The following is an 18,424-nucleotide window of genomic DNA, read 5'->3' on the forward strand; positions in this document are numbered from 1 at the left end:
TTAATAAGATTATCGAACAAATGAGTACACCATGGGATGAGAACATTGGAGAGAAACAGAGTAAGCAGGAAGTCTTGGTGGAGGAAAATCAGGGAGGCAGGATGGCGCTTATGTAACCTATTAATGTTATGGCTGGAAGGCAGGTCACCTGAGGTTGCAAACGCTGGTTTTGCTGAATGAATTAATAGTAATTGTTAGCACTCCGAGCCAGGCACCATCCACATCCTCTAACCTTCACTACGTTCCTGCAAAGTAGATATTTACACGATGTCTGTTTTTCAGATGAGCAAAGTAAGGTACTGGGAGGCAAGTGACTTTACCAGAAAGGTCAGAATCTGGGCCTTGCAATCTGATATATGAATAAGAGGAAAGTGAGGGACCAGTTTACCAAGAGGCTTTAGGCCATCATAAGAAATGAGTTTATCCTGTGGTCTCACGGTCCCATGGGCAGTTTGAAAGGATGAGAGCGACAGGATTGGAGCACATTTTTAGGAGGCTACCTCTGACAGGATTGTGACTTGTGGGTCAGTTTGGTGCTTATTCCTCTCTGCTTCCATCTGAGTGTGTGTTCTTGTTGCTGTTGTGTCCGACTCTTTGTCACCCTGTGGACTGTAGCTGCCTAGGGGGATTTTCCAGGCAAGAATACCGGAGTGAGTTGACATAGCACATTTAAATTCCTATGACAGTACTTGCTACATGACTAATTATTTGTGTATGTATTACTTTTCATCTTTTACTGTGAGTTTCCAAAGGGGAGAAATATACTTAAGTGATTCTTGTGCCACAGCACTCAGCAGAATGTGTGCTTAAGAAGCATCTGTGGAAGGAACAAACGATTTATTTTTTTGTGGGTTGGTGGGTGGGTGTGCAGGGCAGGGAGTGACCAGAGGCAATATGAGTAGTCTAGGCAAGTGATGTGTGTGTGTGCGCTCAGTCGTGTTTGACTCTTTGCGACCCCGTGGACTGTAGCCCACCAGGCTCTTCTGTCCATGGGATTTCCCAGGCAAGAATACTGGAGTGGGTTGCCATTTCCATCTTCAGGGGATCTTCCCTATCCAGGGATCAAACCTGCGTCTCTTGCATTGGCAGGTGGATTCTTTTATCACTGAGCCACCAGAGAAGCCCTGTTCTCCTTTTTGGGTTGAATTTATTAGTCAAAATGATGTCGTTGCCCAGAGCTACCTGGTATGTGAAGACCCTGGGCAATGATTCAACAGATGTCACTTGGTAAACTTTCTACTGGAGACACAAAACCCAACACTGACAAATTCCCTTTGAGTAAAATGAGAAGGATTTATTTTGTGATTGTGGGAGGGATGTGTGTGTGAGAGAGAGAAAGATGAGGGAGAGAGAAAGAGTGTTAATCTGATTAGAAATTTGGGCCATGGTATTGGAAATAAATATCTACATTCTCAGTGAATAGTTTAGTTCCCAAATGTGACTCTTTTTCTGATCATTTTATTGTTTTATCTCCTGGAACAATGAAGAGTCCCTGTTTCTATTTTATCCAGAGGATATTCTGCCATCTGAGTATAATACAGCTTCTCCTTTGTTTGTGTAATTAAGAGAATCACAGTGATTCTGTTCTAACTCTCTGAAGGCACATATTTCATGAGCCTCATTTAGTCCTTACAGGGTTCAACAGCAAGAGTGAAATTTAATTGCATGTGGGAATATGAGCAGCTACTATAATAAAAAACAATTTCAGTTTGTAAATAACACCTGAAATAACAAAATCTCAGTTGATTCAGAATGTTTGTTCTGACTCCTAAAAGAGAGGTTCAGTATGATTATGGACTTGTAGAAGAGTGTACTGACTAAGGGATAGGCTTCAGAGTCAGACTTCCTGGGTTCAAATTCTGGATCTACCATTTACTTTTTTTGGTAACAGTGGAATGGCTAACCTTTCCAGACTTTGGTTTTCTCATATGTAAAAATGGGATCCATCATCAACCTTCTTATAGGGCTGTTGAGAAGCTTAAATGTGGCAATTGATGTAAAGCTTTGAAACAGTGCCTGATATATAGAAGGTGGTCAATAACTTTATTATTGTTTCAGTACAATGAAAGCAGATGTTTTGGGAGTGCTCTTTGGGAATATTTGTATTAATTACACATCCAAATAAAGTTTATGGATGAACTGAAAATCTTAAGAAAGAAAGAAAAAGTGAAGTTGCTCAGTCATGTCCGACTCTTTGTGACCCCGTGGGCTGTAGCCTACCAGGCTTTTCTGTCCATGGGATTCTCCAGGCAAGAATACTGGAGTGGGTTACCATTTCCTTCTCCAGGGGATCTTCCTGACCCAGGGATTGAACTCAGGTCTCCGGCATTGGAGGCAGATGCTGGTATTATTATATTTGTGTAATAAGTTTTTACAGAATTTTTGTGAAATGCAGATTCTTACATTGTTTCTTTCCATGTTTGACAAACAGTAGTCTCCCCCATTTAAAGTATTTAGAAAGATTTATAGCCTTCTTTTATCAGTAATATTTTAAATACCATACATTTCATTTTATATATGGAGAGGCTTGAAAAATGTTTTATTTTGTAGAGTGTTGTGGATAGCCCATCTGCTACTGCTTATGCTATTTCCCAATGTTTTTTCAAGGTTCTTTTTCTTGCGGCACCTGGAGGCATGGGTAGCAAGAAACTAAGACGAGTGGGTTTATCGCAAGAGCTGTGTGACCGTCTGAACAGACATCAGATCGTTACCTGTCAGGTACAATTTGTTTAATTTTTCTCAGTGAGAAACCTTAAGTGCAAATTAATCTTAAGTGTACCTAAATAACTCTTTTCTTAAAAAAATTTTGCTTCAAGTTTTAGAAAACGTGTTTATTTTAATTGGAGGATAATTGCTTTAAAATATTGTTTTGGTTTCTGCCATACATCAACATGAATCAGCCATAGGTATACATATGTCCCCTCCTTCTTGACCGTCCCTCCCAATAATTCTTAATTGCATCTGAATGAACATTTAGGTTTAAAAAAAAAGATAAATGATGGCGCTTGCTAATTCAAAATAACAAACCACTTACCTTGTATTTCCAAATGTGATTTCATTTCAAGAGTTTTGCATTTTAGTTAGGCTTGGGTCTGGAGAATGCTCATGGCAGAAGGCGAAATACACCTGGCCATTTATTTGGGATTCTAGAGAAGTTTTGTCCTTGTAAAAGAAATTCTGTAGTTACATGAGAAATATGACTCAAATGAGGAGACAGTATTCAAAATGGAGAATTTCTCATGAAAGCAAGAAAAATTTTTAGGATTATTTTTCTATCAGTGGAGTGATGTTGTATATTTAAACACAAGAGTAAAGCAAATCCCTCTTAGGAGGTTAAATTAGATTTAACATTTTACATTAGGATTTAATCCTTGATAAGATGGACTTTTAGAGAATGCTGGAGTTTTTTTTTTTTTTTCCCAATTGTTTTGTGTGTTAATGCTATCTTTGCTTTCTCTGTTATACATTGGATAACCTTCGTGTTCATACTTTGAAACACTCTTAAAAATATGATATTTAACATTTCAGTCCATAGTTGGTTTTATTCTCTCTCAATTATTAAATACTTCCTCTGAATGATCTTATAGCTTAGGATGAAACGGATTTCATTTCTGGGTGTCTGTTTGTGTCCAAACTTTTGGGCACAGGGGCAGTGCTCATATCCACTTGGGCTGATTTCTGCTGCTGTGTATTTTCACTTGGTGTGTCCTCTGATATATACTAAGTTGGATAATTAGAAGATAAGATTATGTCATATCTTCTGGTTAAGGAATATGTAGGAGGAAAATACTATAAGAAACATACAAACTGATCTACAATAAATGATGCTTTTATTTACACATGGACAGTGTCAATTGAAAGCTTCCTTTTAATTCCAATATCTTTGTTATACATGTATATTTAAAATAGTCTCTTTATGTTTTTAGGACTTTCTGTGTCTTTCCCCACTGGAGCTTATGAAGATGACTGGCCTTAGTTATCAAGGTGTCCATGAACTTCTGTGTCTGGTTAGCAGGGCCTGTGCACCACAGATGCAAACGGTATATATGTATTTTAGAGTTATGGTTTGGTTATGATTTTTATTTTGAAAAGCTTCTGTATTCTCTTTAAAATCTTTTAGGGGATAAGGTAAAAGCAAAAATAGAGATGAACACCTCAAAAATACCAACCCTCACAACATAAGAGTTAGTCCTGTAATGAGAATAAACTTATGTTCTTTATAAGTTCATGGGAGACAGTTACGGGAATGAGAGGTAACAGGAATTTTTTTTCTCTGTAGCTGGCAGTTTTATTTCAAAAGGTCATCTTTCTCTTTTACTTGTTTGGGAAGGATTTGTGAACCTCATGGTTAAACTATAATATACTCATTTAGAGTATATTTAGGAAATTTTAGAATGTCCCTTTCTCTATAATACTAACTTTTACCATCATCATTTACTCTACATCTCAGAGTATGCATATTGGACTTACACTGACTTTTGATTGAATGAATAATGCTTTAAAACTTATCCTCACTCCTGAGAGGAGTTAAAGTCTTTTGAAATAAGCCCAAATCAAGTTGTACTATTATTTCATACTTTCTGTGTCCTGCCTTTAGCTTTTCAAAATGTAGGTTTAGTGCATGGTAGAAAATGTCTTATTTTCTCAGCATAAGAGTTACCTGAAAGTCTGTCCAGTGTTTTGTAAATGTATTTATTTGTGTGGGTTGTAAACTACTTACTATGTTATATTGAAATTTGGTAACCACTGAGCAATAAAGGAGGATCCAACTCTGTGGAGGAGGAAGGAAGGAATATTAGTGTCATTTGAAACTTTGAAAACAATGAACAGATTGAGCATTTTCTTTTGTTCAGGTTTTGCTTGTGGGTCTCAGGAAGATACTTTAAAGGCAGAATCATCAGAAGGTGATTTAGAATTGGAATTAGAGATGGGCACTAGTCTTAGCTTTGTCATTGGTTTCAACAAAGATAGGTAGCTTTGAACAGCTCACTTTGTTTTATGGGAGAAGTTAAAGAGTTAAAATCATATGTGATGATTTCATTAGGAGGTTCAAATTAACTGTCACTATTTTGAAAGTTGTAAAGTACCAAGAGAACCTTTTAATTTGACATCTGTGATTCAATATGTATTGCGTATTCCTAGTCGGATAATTAAGCAGGAGATGATGGCTAGGAAATTCACCTTCAATCTCCACGTCCTTCACCACTTTCAGCTGCAGTGTCACTGCCATCCCAGTCGCCAGGGCAAGGTGCCATCTTTCTCCTTTGTTGCACATTTACTTTTGTAACAGTCATTCTTTAGAGTCCTGCCTTAAATATTGGATTAGCCTTAGTTCATTCCCTCACAAAGATTTTTTGTTTTGTTAATTTATTTATTCAGTCATTTATTCCTTCAACCAATATTTATCGAGTGCCAGCCATGGATGTGTCAGGTACTGGAGATACTGTAGTGAAGATGATTGATAAAGTTTTCTGCACTTGTGTAGCTGACAGTCTAGTGGAAACAGTTGGACATTAAACAAACAATTGTGTAAATGATCAATTAATTGTAGTAATGATAAGTCCTATCAGAGAAAATACAAAGAGCTTAGGAACTGAAAGGGACATTACTTAGTGTAGGGGTCAGCAAAGGCTCCCTCATGGAAGCAACACTTCAGCTGAAACTGATGGATGAACAGGAGAGAGACAGCCAAAGGGATTGGGAAGGGAGGGGAACAGGGAAGGGCTTGCAAGCAGTGGGAGTGGGAAATGCAGAGACCCTGTGAAGAGCAGGAGAATGCTGCTTGTATGGTAAGAAGGTCAGGCCGGTCTGAGTGAACATAGCAAAGAAGAGAGGGGCAAGAGATGAAGCTGGAGAAGCAAGCAGGGTCAGATCACTGGGGCCTGCAGGCCTGTTAAGGATTTTGGACTTTATTCTGAGAACAATGATAAGTCATCAAAGGGAGTAATCTAGTATGTGTTTTTAAAAAACTCAGTCTTTAAACATAGACAAGTGATTGAAAAGGAACAAGCAAGTATTTGTGGACTAGTTAGGTATCTGTGACCATACTCCAGACAGATTGTGACATGGACTATTAGTGTCCATGTGTTAATGCCAATGGTATAATGTCAGTTACTGTGAGCGATATGTAGGAGGCAGCATGAATAGGATTTGGTGATGATTTGTCTGTGGGAGGTGGTGAGGTACAGGAAAGGTCAGAGATTCCTTGGTTCCTTGATTTTGCTCTAAGAGACGGGATGGTACCATTTCCTGAGATAAGGAATATTGGAAGAGGATCAGGTTTGAGGGAGGCAGATCATGGTTTTGTTAGTACTTGTTGAATTTAGGCACTTGTGAAACACTGAATGAATATGTGAAGTAGGCAGTTAAATATGTGGACCTAAGCTTGAAGGATAGTGTGCACTAGGGAGTCATCGGAATGAATATGGTAGTCAAAACCATGAAAATGGATGGGAGATTGCTGAGAAAGTATGCACAGTAAGAGAGTAAGTGTGCCCGAGGCCAAGTCCCGAGTCAGTCAGCATTAAAAGATCAGATCAGACAACGATGGATCTGAGAAGCAGCCACCGAAGAAGAAAACTGGTGGAGTTGCTGATAAAAGTTTTTGGCCAACCCTGTATTAATATGTTGGTCTCCTGTGTCCTCATAGAGGCAGAAGAGCTTGGATTTGAGACCAGATTTATTAAATTGTAAGCTGTAAGTGGGTAGAAACTATATCTATTTGGTTTACCACTCTATTCCCAGAGCTTATCATATTATATAGCATGCAGTAGGCAATTAATTTGTATTTGTTGAATGAATGAGTGAATGAATAATTGTAATTCTGTGGCTTGACCTCAGTTTATTTGGGCAACTTAATACTAGTAATTTTTATTGTTAGAGATTCTTACACATTGCCAGTAGGTATGTAATCACGTCAACCACATTTGGAAAGACCCTTTTTCCAACTAAGGTGACATCACAAGGATTTGATACGGCTTTCTTTTGAGGGGCCGTATCTTAGTCCACACCACGTGCTTTCAGGCTGTTCTTCACATACCAAGCTTGGTTTGAAATGGTAGCTTGATCATGTCACTCCCTGTTGCTCTCAGCCTACATGCTACACTTCAGCAAGGTTCATCTGATGCAGACCCTGCTTATTTCTCCAGCCTCATCGTTTGCCATGCCATCTCACGACCATGCTCCATCTTTCAGCCATTCTAAATCACCTCTTTCTTTTTTGCAATTTCCCTTAGTTTCCACTTCTTATTTCTTGCTCCTTGACCTCTCTTCCTACATTCTTGTCTCTTTGGCAGGAACATGCACATTTCCTTTGCCCATCTCATAGCCTTTTCAGGTTTTAGCTCAGACATCCAGATCTTCCCTTGATCACAAAATCCAGATCAGGTGATTTGACCTGGACAAATCCACTTGCCAGTCTCCACTTGCCCTATCACAGTAGCTTGTGTTTAACTGTATTGTAATTGCCTACTTTCTAGTCCTGGTTTCATAGTCTCTAGTTGGCTATAAGTCCTGTGAGGGTAGGGGCTCTGTCTTTTATATCACAGCCTTCAAATTTAGCACAGTCCATGTGAAGTGCAAGTTGGTCAGTCATGTCCGACTCTGCGACCCCATGGACTATACACTCCATGGAATTCTCCAGGCCAGAATACTGGCGTGGGTAGCCTTTCCCTTCTCCAGGGGATCTTCCCAACCCAGGGATCGAACCCAGGTCTCCCACATTGCAGGTGGATTCTTTACCAGCTGAGCCACAAGGGAAGCCCAGCACAGTCCATGGTACAGAGTAAATAGTTGTAGAATAAATAATAGAAGGAAAAAAACATGAATTGGGTTCTAGCTGCTAAAATTTGAATTTGGAGTTGGCTTATGTTTTTGAATAAATATGGAGGTTGAAAAGAACTTAACTTCTTCTTTGATCAGGCTTATGAGATAAAGACACAGAGGTGTGCTGCTCACTCATCAGCATTTTTGTCTACAACCCTGTCTGCTTTGGATGAAGCCCTGCATGGTGGTGTAGCTTGTGGATCCCTCACAGAGGTAAAGAAGACACTTTCCAAACCTTCTAACATTGACCTAGAACCTTCAGAACCAGGGGAAAAAATATAATTAAGATATATAAATTATTTCATGAATACTAATCTAAATTGTAAGTACCTCAAGGGCAGGGTTCTCCACTCAGTCCCTGGTGGTACTAGTGTAGTATACCAAAAGGAAGATGTTCTAAAAATCTTTGCTGACTGACTGAAATCTACTTGGGTGGTTGTTCCTCTGAATTAGAAATTGAATATTATGAAATAATAGGAAACAATTCGGGGGGAATTAGAACAGGATCCCTATTTAGTGTATTAGGAAGGAAAATTTGAAATTTTATTAATGTGCAGGTAAATTTTAGTATTATGCTGAAATGAGCTATTTTTACTCCCTGTTAAAGATAAAATTTGGTTCTAGGAAGTAATCAGTTGTTGTGTTAGTTATTTATTGTTACATAACAAACTACCCACAAACTAAGTGGCTTCCACGACAGTAAACAGTGATTTCTGTTTCTTTGGGACTGGCTTAGCTTGCAGATACTGGCGAGGGGTGCGAAGGGGCAGGTTGGTGCTGGTTGTTGGCAGGAGGTCATGATTCTCCCCTGGAGAGCTCCCCGCAGGCTGCCTCAGTCTCCTCATGGCACGATGTCTGACTCCCCCAGGCAAGATGGAAATGGCCATTCCTTTGATGATTTAGCTTTGTATGTTACACACCATCATTTCTGCCACTTTCTTCTCTTTAGAAGCAGGTCATTAAGTCCAGTCCATGTTCAAGGAAAGGCAAATTAAGCTCTACGTTTTGAATGTAGTGTCAAGAATTTGAGGATATTTTAAAACAACAACAGGTTTTTTCCTTGTAAACTGCATTGATGTGCTTACTGGTCCTGATGTGGTGACTCCATAGGCTGTGTTTACCAGTGCAGTCCTGAGGGCCTCCTTGCCTGAGAGTTCTAGGGGCATAGATGCGTGAATCAAACTTTTAATAAGAGTAGATGCTCAAAGCATTGTGATAGGCATAAATTTAACTGTAGATATTTTTCTTGGAAGATAGAGAACCTGTTTTAGATAGTAAGCCTTGTTTTATTTCCTGACTTCCAAGAAAGATTTAAAAATATGTGTTCTTTGCCTAGTAAATGAACCAGTAAAAGAGTTGATCTTAAAAAGAAATTAGAATCTGCTGTTGCAGTGCACTGCCACCAGATGGTGCCAGAATCCTATCTTCCATAATCTTTGCACTCTAGTTAGATCTTTCTTGAAATAGGTCTATGAAAAAAAAGTTTTATAACAATTGTGAGCCATAGTTATAAACTTACTTATTTAGATAACAAAAAATTGAACTTCAAGATGATTAACCAACAAATACTTTTTTATGTTTTTAAGTTTTGGTGTAGTTTTCAATACTTTTTCACATCAGTCAGTTTCAGTCACTCAGTCGTGTCTGACTCTTTGTGACCCCATGGACTGCAGCACGCCAAGCTTCCTTGTCCATCACCAACTCCCAGAGCTCACTCAGACTCATGTCCATTGAGTCAGTGATGCCATCCAACCATCTCATCCTCTGTCATCCCCTTCTCTTCCTGCCTTCAACCTTTCCCAGCATCAGGGTCTTTTCCAGTGAGTCAATTCTTCACCATCAGGTGGCCAAAGTATTGGAGTTTCAGCTTCAACATCAGTCCTTCCAATGAATACTCAAGACTGATTTCTTTTAGGATTGACTGGTTTGATCTCCTTGCAGTCCAAGGGACTTTCAAGAGTCTTCTCCAGCACCACAGTTCAAAAGCATCTATTCTTCGGTGCTCAGCTTTCTTTATAGTCCACCTCTCACATCTGTACGTGACTACTGGAAAAACCATAGCTTTGACTAGACGGACCTTTCTCAACCTTTTCTTGTAGCTTTTATCAATTCTTTTCGAATTCAAGAGGTAGTTACAAGCCCTGAGTTGTGTTTTCGTGATCTGATAGGATGGCATGGAATATAAATACCCTGATAGCTTATTAGTGGCAAGTTCTTTACTTTCTGTTCCATCCACAGGTAGCCTCTGCAGTCTTTTTTGGGACTTTTCAGCTGATTACAGAGATTGTTTACCTTTTATTAAAAATAAAATTTAACATATATCTTCTGTATACAAGATTAAATACTGCCTGCATGTATAAATTATAAACATTTATGAGCCTGTGACCCCAATATAAACCCCAGAATACCAAAATCATTGAAATTAACTGTGGGCTCCTCCCTGATCCTATCTTTGGCTTTCTGTTGGGAGGTAACTTCCATCCTGAATTTCTGCCATTCTTGTAGTTTTTTAAAATTGAAGTATAGTTGAATACTTCAATTATTTACAATATAGTTGAATTAGTTACGATATAGTTGAATATCATTGGGAATTGACTTAACGATATATCAATATTAGTGTCATGTGTACAGCCCAGTGATTCTACCATTCCTATGCTTTTTTCCCCAGTGTTTACTTATACCTGTAGTTTTTTTTTTAATCACCCATGTACATAGGAAATTTAGCATTTTATTTAGTTTTGCTTTTTGAGCTCTGTTACATCATATATTGATGATTAAATCATAGCATATCTCTTCTATGAATTGCTTTTTCCACTTAATATTATTTTGTAAGATTTATCCATGTTGTTGCAAGTAGCCGGAATATAATTCACTTTCATTGCTATATCATACTCCTGGCCTTTTTTTTTTTTCTGATCCTTTTTTCTGTGAATGAACATTTGGCTTGTTTCCAGTTTCCTGCTAGTATACATAAGTCCTATGAAAAGTGTTGTACATGTCTCCTGGGTCACACGTACAAATATTTCTCTATAGCAGGGATTGGCAAACTACTTCCTAGTGGTCAAATCTGGCTAGCTGCCTATTTTTTGTAAATAAAGTTTTATTGTCACACAGCTATGTTCATTTGTTTACATTTCGTCTGTGGCTTTGTTTGAGATACAAGACAGAGTCGAGGTACTTGTGACGGAGATCTCACGGTCTGAAACACCTAATATATTTACTGTCTGGTCCCTGTTGAGGGTATTTGCCTTGGAGTAATGGCTAGTTATAGAGTATGTACATAGGTAACTCTGTAGAATCAGGACAAATTATTTTCCAGAGTGGTTGTGCCTGTTTAATTTCCCACCAGTGATGTGCATGAATACTTCTTGCTCCATATCTTGCCTTGGTATTATCTGACTTCTTAATTTCTGCCTGTCTTTGTTTTCATTTTCCTGATTACTAATGAGCTTCAATTTCTTTCTTTTTTTTTTTTAATAAGTCATTTGGCTATTTAAAAAGTAATTTTATTAATGTACAACTTAAATACTATGAAAGTCAATGTTTGTAACTGTATAATTCCATTGTATTAGGGGATTTATAGTAAGTCATCACCACAATCCACTTTTAGAACATTTTCATTATCCTAAAACATTCCCTCGTGCCCATTTATAGTTAATCCCCACTCCCATTCTCAGCCCTAGGCATCCACTGATCTACTTGGTGTCTCTATAAATTTGCCTTTTCTAAACATTTCATTTAAATGGAATTGTATAATATATAGTCTTTTGTGTTTGTTTTTTTTCACATAGCATGATGTTTTTAAGGTTCATTCATGTTGTAACACGCTTTGCCCATTTCTGGTTGGTTCCCGAAGGAGACATTGGGTGCCTCTTGGCATTGGCAGGCTACGGAGAAGGCAGTGGCACCCCACTCCAGTACTTTTGCCTGGAAAATCCCATGGACGGAGGAGCCTGGTGGGCTGCAGTCCATGGGGTCGCTAGAGTTGGACACAACTGAGCGACTTCACTTTCACTTTTCACTTTAATGCATTGGAGAAGGAAATGGCAACCCACTCCAGTGTTCTTGCCTGGAGAATCCCAGGGACGGGGAAGCCTGGTGGGCTGCTGTCTATGGGGTCGCACAGAGTCGGACACGACTGAAGTGACTTAGCAGCAGTAGCAACATGTATCAGAAGGTTGTTCCTTTTAATTGTTGAGTAATATTAATATCACTCCAGCCACAGGACTGGAAAAGGTCAATCTTCATCCCAGTTCTCAAGAAGGGTAGTGCTAAAGAATGTGCTAACCGTCAGACAGTTGTACTCATCTCCCATGCTAGTAAGGTCATGCTTAAAATCTTGCATGCTGGGCTTCAGCATTATGCGAATCAAGAACTTCCAGATGTCCAAGCTGGGTTTAGAAAGTAAGAGGAACCAGAGATCAAATTGCTAACATTCACTGGATTATAGAGAAAGCTAGGAAATTCCAGAAAAACATCTACCTCTGTTTCATTGACTACACCAAAGCCTTTGTCTGTGTGGATCATAATAAATTGTTGAAAGCTCTTAAAGAGATGGGATTACCAGACCATCTTACCGGTTTCCTGAGAAACCTGTATGCAGGTCAAGAAGCAACAGTTAGAACCCTGTATGGAACAACTGATTGGTTCAAGATTGAGAAAGGAGTATGACAGGGCTGTCTGCTGTCACCCTGTTTGTTTAATCTATACGGTGAGCACATCATGAGAAATGCCAGGCTGGATGAGTTACAAGCTGGAACCAAGAGAAGCGGGAGAAATATCAACAACCTCAGATATGCAGATGATACCACCCTAATGGCAGAAAGCAAAGAGAAACTAAAGAGCCTCTTGATGAGGGTGAAGTAGGAGAGTGAAAAAGTCAGCTTAAAACTAAATACTAAAAAAAACTAAGATCATGGCATCTGACCTCATTATTTCATGGCAAATAGAGGGGGGAAAGGTAGCAACAGTGACAAATTTGCTGATCTTGGGCTCTAAAATCACTCTGGTGACTGTAGCCATGAAATAAGAAGACGTTTGCTTCTTGGCAGGAAAGCTATGACAAACCTAGACAGTGTATTGAGAAGAGAGACATTACTCTGCTGACAAAGGTCCATATAGTCAAGGCTGTGGTCTTCCCAATGGTCATGTACGGTTATGAGAGCTGGACTGTAAAGAAGGCAGAGCACTGAAAAATTGTTGCCTTTGAACTGTGGTGCTGGAGAAGACTCCTGAGAGTCCCTTGGACAGCAAGGAAATCAAACCAGTCAATCTTAAGGGAAATCAACCCTGAATACTCGTTGGAAGAACTGATTCTGAAGCTGAAACTCTAGTATTTTGGTCATGTGATATGAACAGCTGACTCACTGGGAAAGTCCCTGATGCTGGGAAAGATGGAGGGCCGGAGAAGAGGGTTTCAGAGGATGAGATGGCTAGGTGGCATCATGGATACAATGAACATGAACTTGGGCAAACTTTGGGAGATGGTGAGAGACAGAGAGGCCTGGTGTGCTATAGTCCATGGGGTTGCAAAGAGTCGGACACAACTGGGCGACTGAACAGCAACATTAATGTTATTCCATGGTATGGTTATAACACATTTTGTTTATCCAACTGTTAGTTGATGTTCACTTGGATTGTTTATAGTTTTTTCTATCGGGAATATGACGTGTCTTTGTGTGGATGTCGGATTTTATTTCTCTTGGTTAGATTCCTTGGAGTGGAATGGCTAGATCATATGCTAGGTGTATGTTTAGTTTTTTAAGCAACTGCCAAATTTGCTTTCTGGAGTGGCTGTGCCATTTTACATTCTCACCTGCAGTGCATGATAGTTTATTTCTCCATATCCTCACCAACACTTAGTATTGTTTATCATTTTAACTATTCTAGTGAATGTTAGTAGTATTCATTGTGGTTTTAATTTGTCTTTTCCCAGTGACTGATGACATTGAACTCCTGTTCATGCACTTATAACCATTTGTATGTTTTTTAGAAATGAAATATCTGTTCCAATCTTTTGCCTGTTTTTAAATTGGTTGTTTTCTTGTTACTCAGTTGTGAGTTCTTTGTATACTCTAGATACAAGTCTTTTATCAGATACATAATTTGCAGTCCAATCTATGGCTTCTCTCCTTATTTTCTTAATGGCAGCTTGTGAAGTTTTAAATTTTGTAGTCTAGTCTGTTGGTTTTTTCCTTTATACTTGGTGTCAACTCTGTAAATTTTTTTTGTCTGGCCAGGCACACAAAGATTTTTGCTATATCTTTTTCTAGAGTTTTATATTTAGGTTTTGCATACAGTCTGTGGTCTGTTTTGAGTTTTTTTTTTTCTGTGATCTATTTTGAGCTATTAGAATGATTTGTGGAATATCTTCTCTTTTTTATGTACTATAATAGTTTGTACATTGTTTCTTGAAAATTTGATATAAGTTTCCTGGAAAAGTGTCTGATCTTAGTATTTTCCCTGTGGGAAAATTAAAACAATGAAATAAATTCCTTTAATGATTAAAGGACTATTCAGGTTTTTTATTTCTTTTTAAGTAGTTTTACTGAATGATATTTTTAGAGATTTGCCCATTTTAAGTTTTAAAATTTATTGTCATAAAGTTTTTCATTGTATTCTCATCTTTAAATCTTGTTTGAATGTGTTTCTACCCCCTCGCCCTGTTTTCATTTCTACTGTTACTTCTTTGTCTTCTCTTTCCCTTCCTTTTAAAAAGACCTGGTCAGATGTTTGAGTATTTTATAGTCTTTTCAAAGAACTGTGCTTTTACTTTTGGTTCTTTGTTGGTTTTCTATCTTTTCTCTGTCTTCTACTTAAGTGATTTCTGTTTTTTTCTTATCTCCCTCTATCTAATTGTATTTTTCTGGGATTCTTCTCCCCCTCCCTCCAACTTATTAAATTACACATTTAATTCATAATTTTCAGTTTTTCTTCTTTTTACTCTGAGCTGTTGCATTCTTTTTGTGTGTGTGTGATGAAGTATTTTCATTTTTATTTAGTTCTCATAGTGTTTAAAAATTTTCATTATAATTACTTCTTTCACTCATGATTCTTTTTGGAATTTTTGAAAATCTAAATTATTTAATTAAATTTTCTTTCACATTTTAATTAGATTGCTAGCTTATTTGCATTTTAGTCAAAGAATTTTGTGTGATACTGATTCTTGGAATTTTTCTTGTTTTAAGGATTAATGTGATTAACTTGTGTAAGTGTCCTAAGTGTGCATGAGAAGAATGATTATTCTCTAATGATTTAGTGTTCTGCTTATGACAATTAAGTTAAACTTGGAATTTGGGTTGTGCAACTCTTCTTTATCTTTGCTGATTTTTTTCTTCAACCCGACCTAATACTAATCCAGAGAAGGTTGTTAAAATAGTCCATTATATCGTTAGCGAATTTACTTGTAGTTCTGTTATTTTGAATATTTTGAGCCTATTTGATTATGTTTAAATCAACAGAATTGTTGTATATTCCTTGAGAACTGACATGTTCTATGGTTCTTCTATGTAAGTACTTCTCACTGTTACAGTTTTATTGTTTGTGTGATTAGTTACTGTATGTCTTCCTCATTGGAGAATAAATTCCAAGTGGGCAGGAATTGTCTTTTTCTTCTTATTTTTACATCTACAATATTAACACATGTGGTGGTGGTGGTTTAGTTGTTCAGTAATGTCCGAATCTTGCAACCCCATCGATTGTAGCCTGCCAGGCTCCTCTGTCTATGAGATTTCCCAGGCAAGAATACTGGAGTGAGTTGCCATTTCCCTCTCCAATTAGCATATGTAGAAGGTACATAGTAAATATTAACTGAATGAATGAATTTGTTTTCATTTATTTATTTTTAAGCACTTATTTACTCTAATGTTTTGGTTCCTGCTGCCTCTCCTTCACTCTCAGACTCTTTGGTCTTGGAATAAGCCAAACTTCAGTAACTTTTAATGTTACTGCTCTTCTGTAGTACGGTATTTATTTTCATTTGTATGCCATTTGGTTTCTTCAAATTATCAAAATAGTACATTTAAGAAATATGATTTTTCTACCTAATTGATTTCTTTATTAATAAACATCAGCGATTATTTTAGGAGTTTTTTTTCTCATAAGTTTTAAAGTCGTTCCTCTCTGATTCTATATCTACAGATGTATAGAACTGTGTTAAACTGCTGTTTAACGAACCATTCCAAAACTTAGTGGCTAAACACATCAATAAATGTTTATTATCTCACACAGTTTCTGAGTCAGGAATTCAGGAGAAGCTTAGCTGGCTGTTTTCAGTTCTGGTGTCTTAGGAGATTACAATCAAGAAGTTGGCTGAGGCTGCCGTCATCTGAAAACTTGCCTGGAGGTGGGGAAGATGAAGATGCCTTTAAAGCAGCTCCCTGACCTATAGAACTGTGAGATAATAAACAGGATTGTTTTAAAGCTGCTAGTTTGTGGTTAATTGTTATATAGCAATAGAGAGCTCATGTAGATCTCAGAGGAGATGTCTAACTAGTTGTGTTGCTGGATCTTTGTTTCTGGTGAAAAGTTCAAACCTAGCATCCCAGATATCAGGTAGAAGTTAGATCTGGTGAAGATAAGATGTAAGGCATCTAGTTGAATAAACTTCGACCAGGCCTAAGGATGACTTGAGGGAGGAAGAATAAATCTGGAAACATTCTGCTGTCACTTTTATAGCTGCTCTTTCCTGACTCTGACTTCAAAACAACCTAATTTATTTATCATCAGTTTTGATTTATGTGAACTGCCCTGAATCTGTGTATGTTCAGCTACAGTACCAAGATTAAAAGTGGAATTAGAGAAGTGCTACTCATGCCAAAGGCAGAAGCAGCAGAGGAGAAATCAAAGGGAAACCAACTGTGCTGAATCACTAATGGAAGTGAGCTACAGGGCTTTGTCTCATTCCCAGAGAACATCAAATCCCTTACTTATGGAATATATAAGCAGATAATTCTACATCTATTATGACAGTATTGGTAGGGAAGATATGTTTGAAGTTTAAACTTTAAATATTTATGTTATGTGGAGATCAGACCGTGTAATGGTAGCCTTCTCATATGAGGTAATATAGATCAGATCAGTGTTTCTCAATCTTTGTTCATTACCACCCCTTAAGGAGCTTTTTAGTCATTTTTCCCCCCAATAACATTTCCACCCCCACTCGAGATTTTAATTGTTGCTGGTGAATTTAAGGTTCTTGCTTTGTCATGAAAGAATTTAGAGACAAAATGATAGGTTAAGAAGTGGCTTTATTTAGAGAGAAACACACTCCACAGACAGTGTGTGGACCATCTCAGAAAGAGAGAGCAAGAGAGCCTCAAAACATGATGTGGGTAGTTTTTATGGGCTGAATAATTTCATAGGCTAATGAGTCAGGGATTATTCCAATTATTTTGTGGAAGGGGTGGGGGTTTCCAGGTATTGGGCCACCACCCACTTTTTGACCTTCTGTGGTTGGCCTCAGAACTGTTATGGTGCTGGTGGGTGTGTCGTTTAGCATGTTCTTTTACCAGGAGGAGAAGGGGATGACAGAGGATGAGATGGTTGGATGGCATTGCCGACTCTGTGGACATGAGCTTGAGCAAGCTCCAAGAGTTGGTTATAGACAGGGAAGTCTGCTGTGCTGCAGTCTGTGGTTGCAAAGAGTGGGACACGACTGAGCAACTTAACTGATATTACCATGAGCACATAATGAGACTCAAGGTCTGCTGGAAGTTGGCTCATCTACCTTCTTGGACCTAGTTAGTTCTAACCAGTCTTTGTCATGTTCTGTCATTCTTTAAAAGGTTGTGCCCTGCCCCCTTCCCTCCTGTTTCATGTAGATATACTATATATCTGTTTATGTACTGTATGTAGATCTGTGCTTTATAAGGAAAAGAGAGTAACATCTTTCTTCCATGATCAAAACCAAGTTTTGCCCTTGAGGTCACTGTCACCCTTGCTGAGAATGCATGATAAAGATGCTGATATAATTAGGTAAAATTAAAGGTTGTATTTAAAGGGATCATTAAAAAAAGGTATTTTCATATTGTAATCCAGAGATTATAGGAATAGAAAACTGGTCCAAACTCACGTCGATGAAAAGAGGTATGGCATCTGCATATGTTGGTTGGAGAGTACCTCTGGACGGGTAAACCTGTGAAGCACCGCCAAATCTTTATAACATTTAAGAAAAATGATTATACCCAGATCCTTGCTCTAAATAATGAGAAACAATGTGGCACATGTCTACATTATTTGTGTTTCCTGAGTCGTTTCTATGCTTTGTTCATGATTTAAGAAGACCAGGTGTCCTCCTCGAAGGGGGCAGTTTTGCTTTGGAGGTGACCACTCTTCTGTCCCTAAAAGGTAGAGGCAGAATGCCAGACTCCTCTTTTGGCTTCCTTATCTTTCCTTAGAACAGTTCTGCTTGTTTCTCGTTGACTGGGTGGGCTGTCTAAGATTACAGGAGACAATAAGTCAAGGCTTGTAAATTCAAGTGTCCACAAAGGTCTTGGCATGTATAGAAATGCATAAACAATGAAATATAAGACATACATACTTTATCAGTCAATTTTGGCTGCTTACTCTGCTTACAACAGCAGCAGACAGTCATTTTTCT

General features: G+C 38.1%; 1 protein-coding gene across 6 annotated transcripts in view; it reads left to right on the forward strand.

Moving 5' to 3' along the window:
• Positions 1 to 18,424, forward strand: part of RAD51B (RAD51 paralog B) — a 620,299-nt gene that overhangs the window by 2,886 nt on the left and 598,989 nt on the right. For 5 of the 6 annotated variants that reach the window (XM_027552246.1, XM_027552247.1, XM_027552245.1 and 2 more), the window contains exons 2-4: positions 2,608 to 2,718; positions 3,927 to 4,040; positions 7,921 to 8,037. In XM_027552246.1, coding sequence (XP_027408047.1) covers positions 2,635 to 2,718; positions 3,927 to 4,040; positions 7,921 to 8,037 — 315 coding nt within the window. In that variant the 5' untranslated portion in view covers positions 2,608 to 2,634. The remainder of the gene's footprint in view (positions 1 to 2,607; positions 2,719 to 3,926; positions 4,041 to 7,920; positions 8,038 to 18,424) is intronic. The other variant, XM_027552249.1, reaches the window with a different exon arrangement.

Source organism: Bos indicus x Bos taurus, chromosome 10 (assembly GCF_003369695.1).
Source record: "Bos indicus x Bos taurus breed Angus x Brahman F1 hybrid chromosome 10, Bos_hybrid_MaternalHap_v2.0, whole genome shotgun sequence".
In the NCBI taxonomy this organism is placed as follows: Eukaryota; Metazoa; Chordata; class Mammalia; order Artiodactyla; family Bovidae; genus Bos; species Bos indicus x Bos taurus.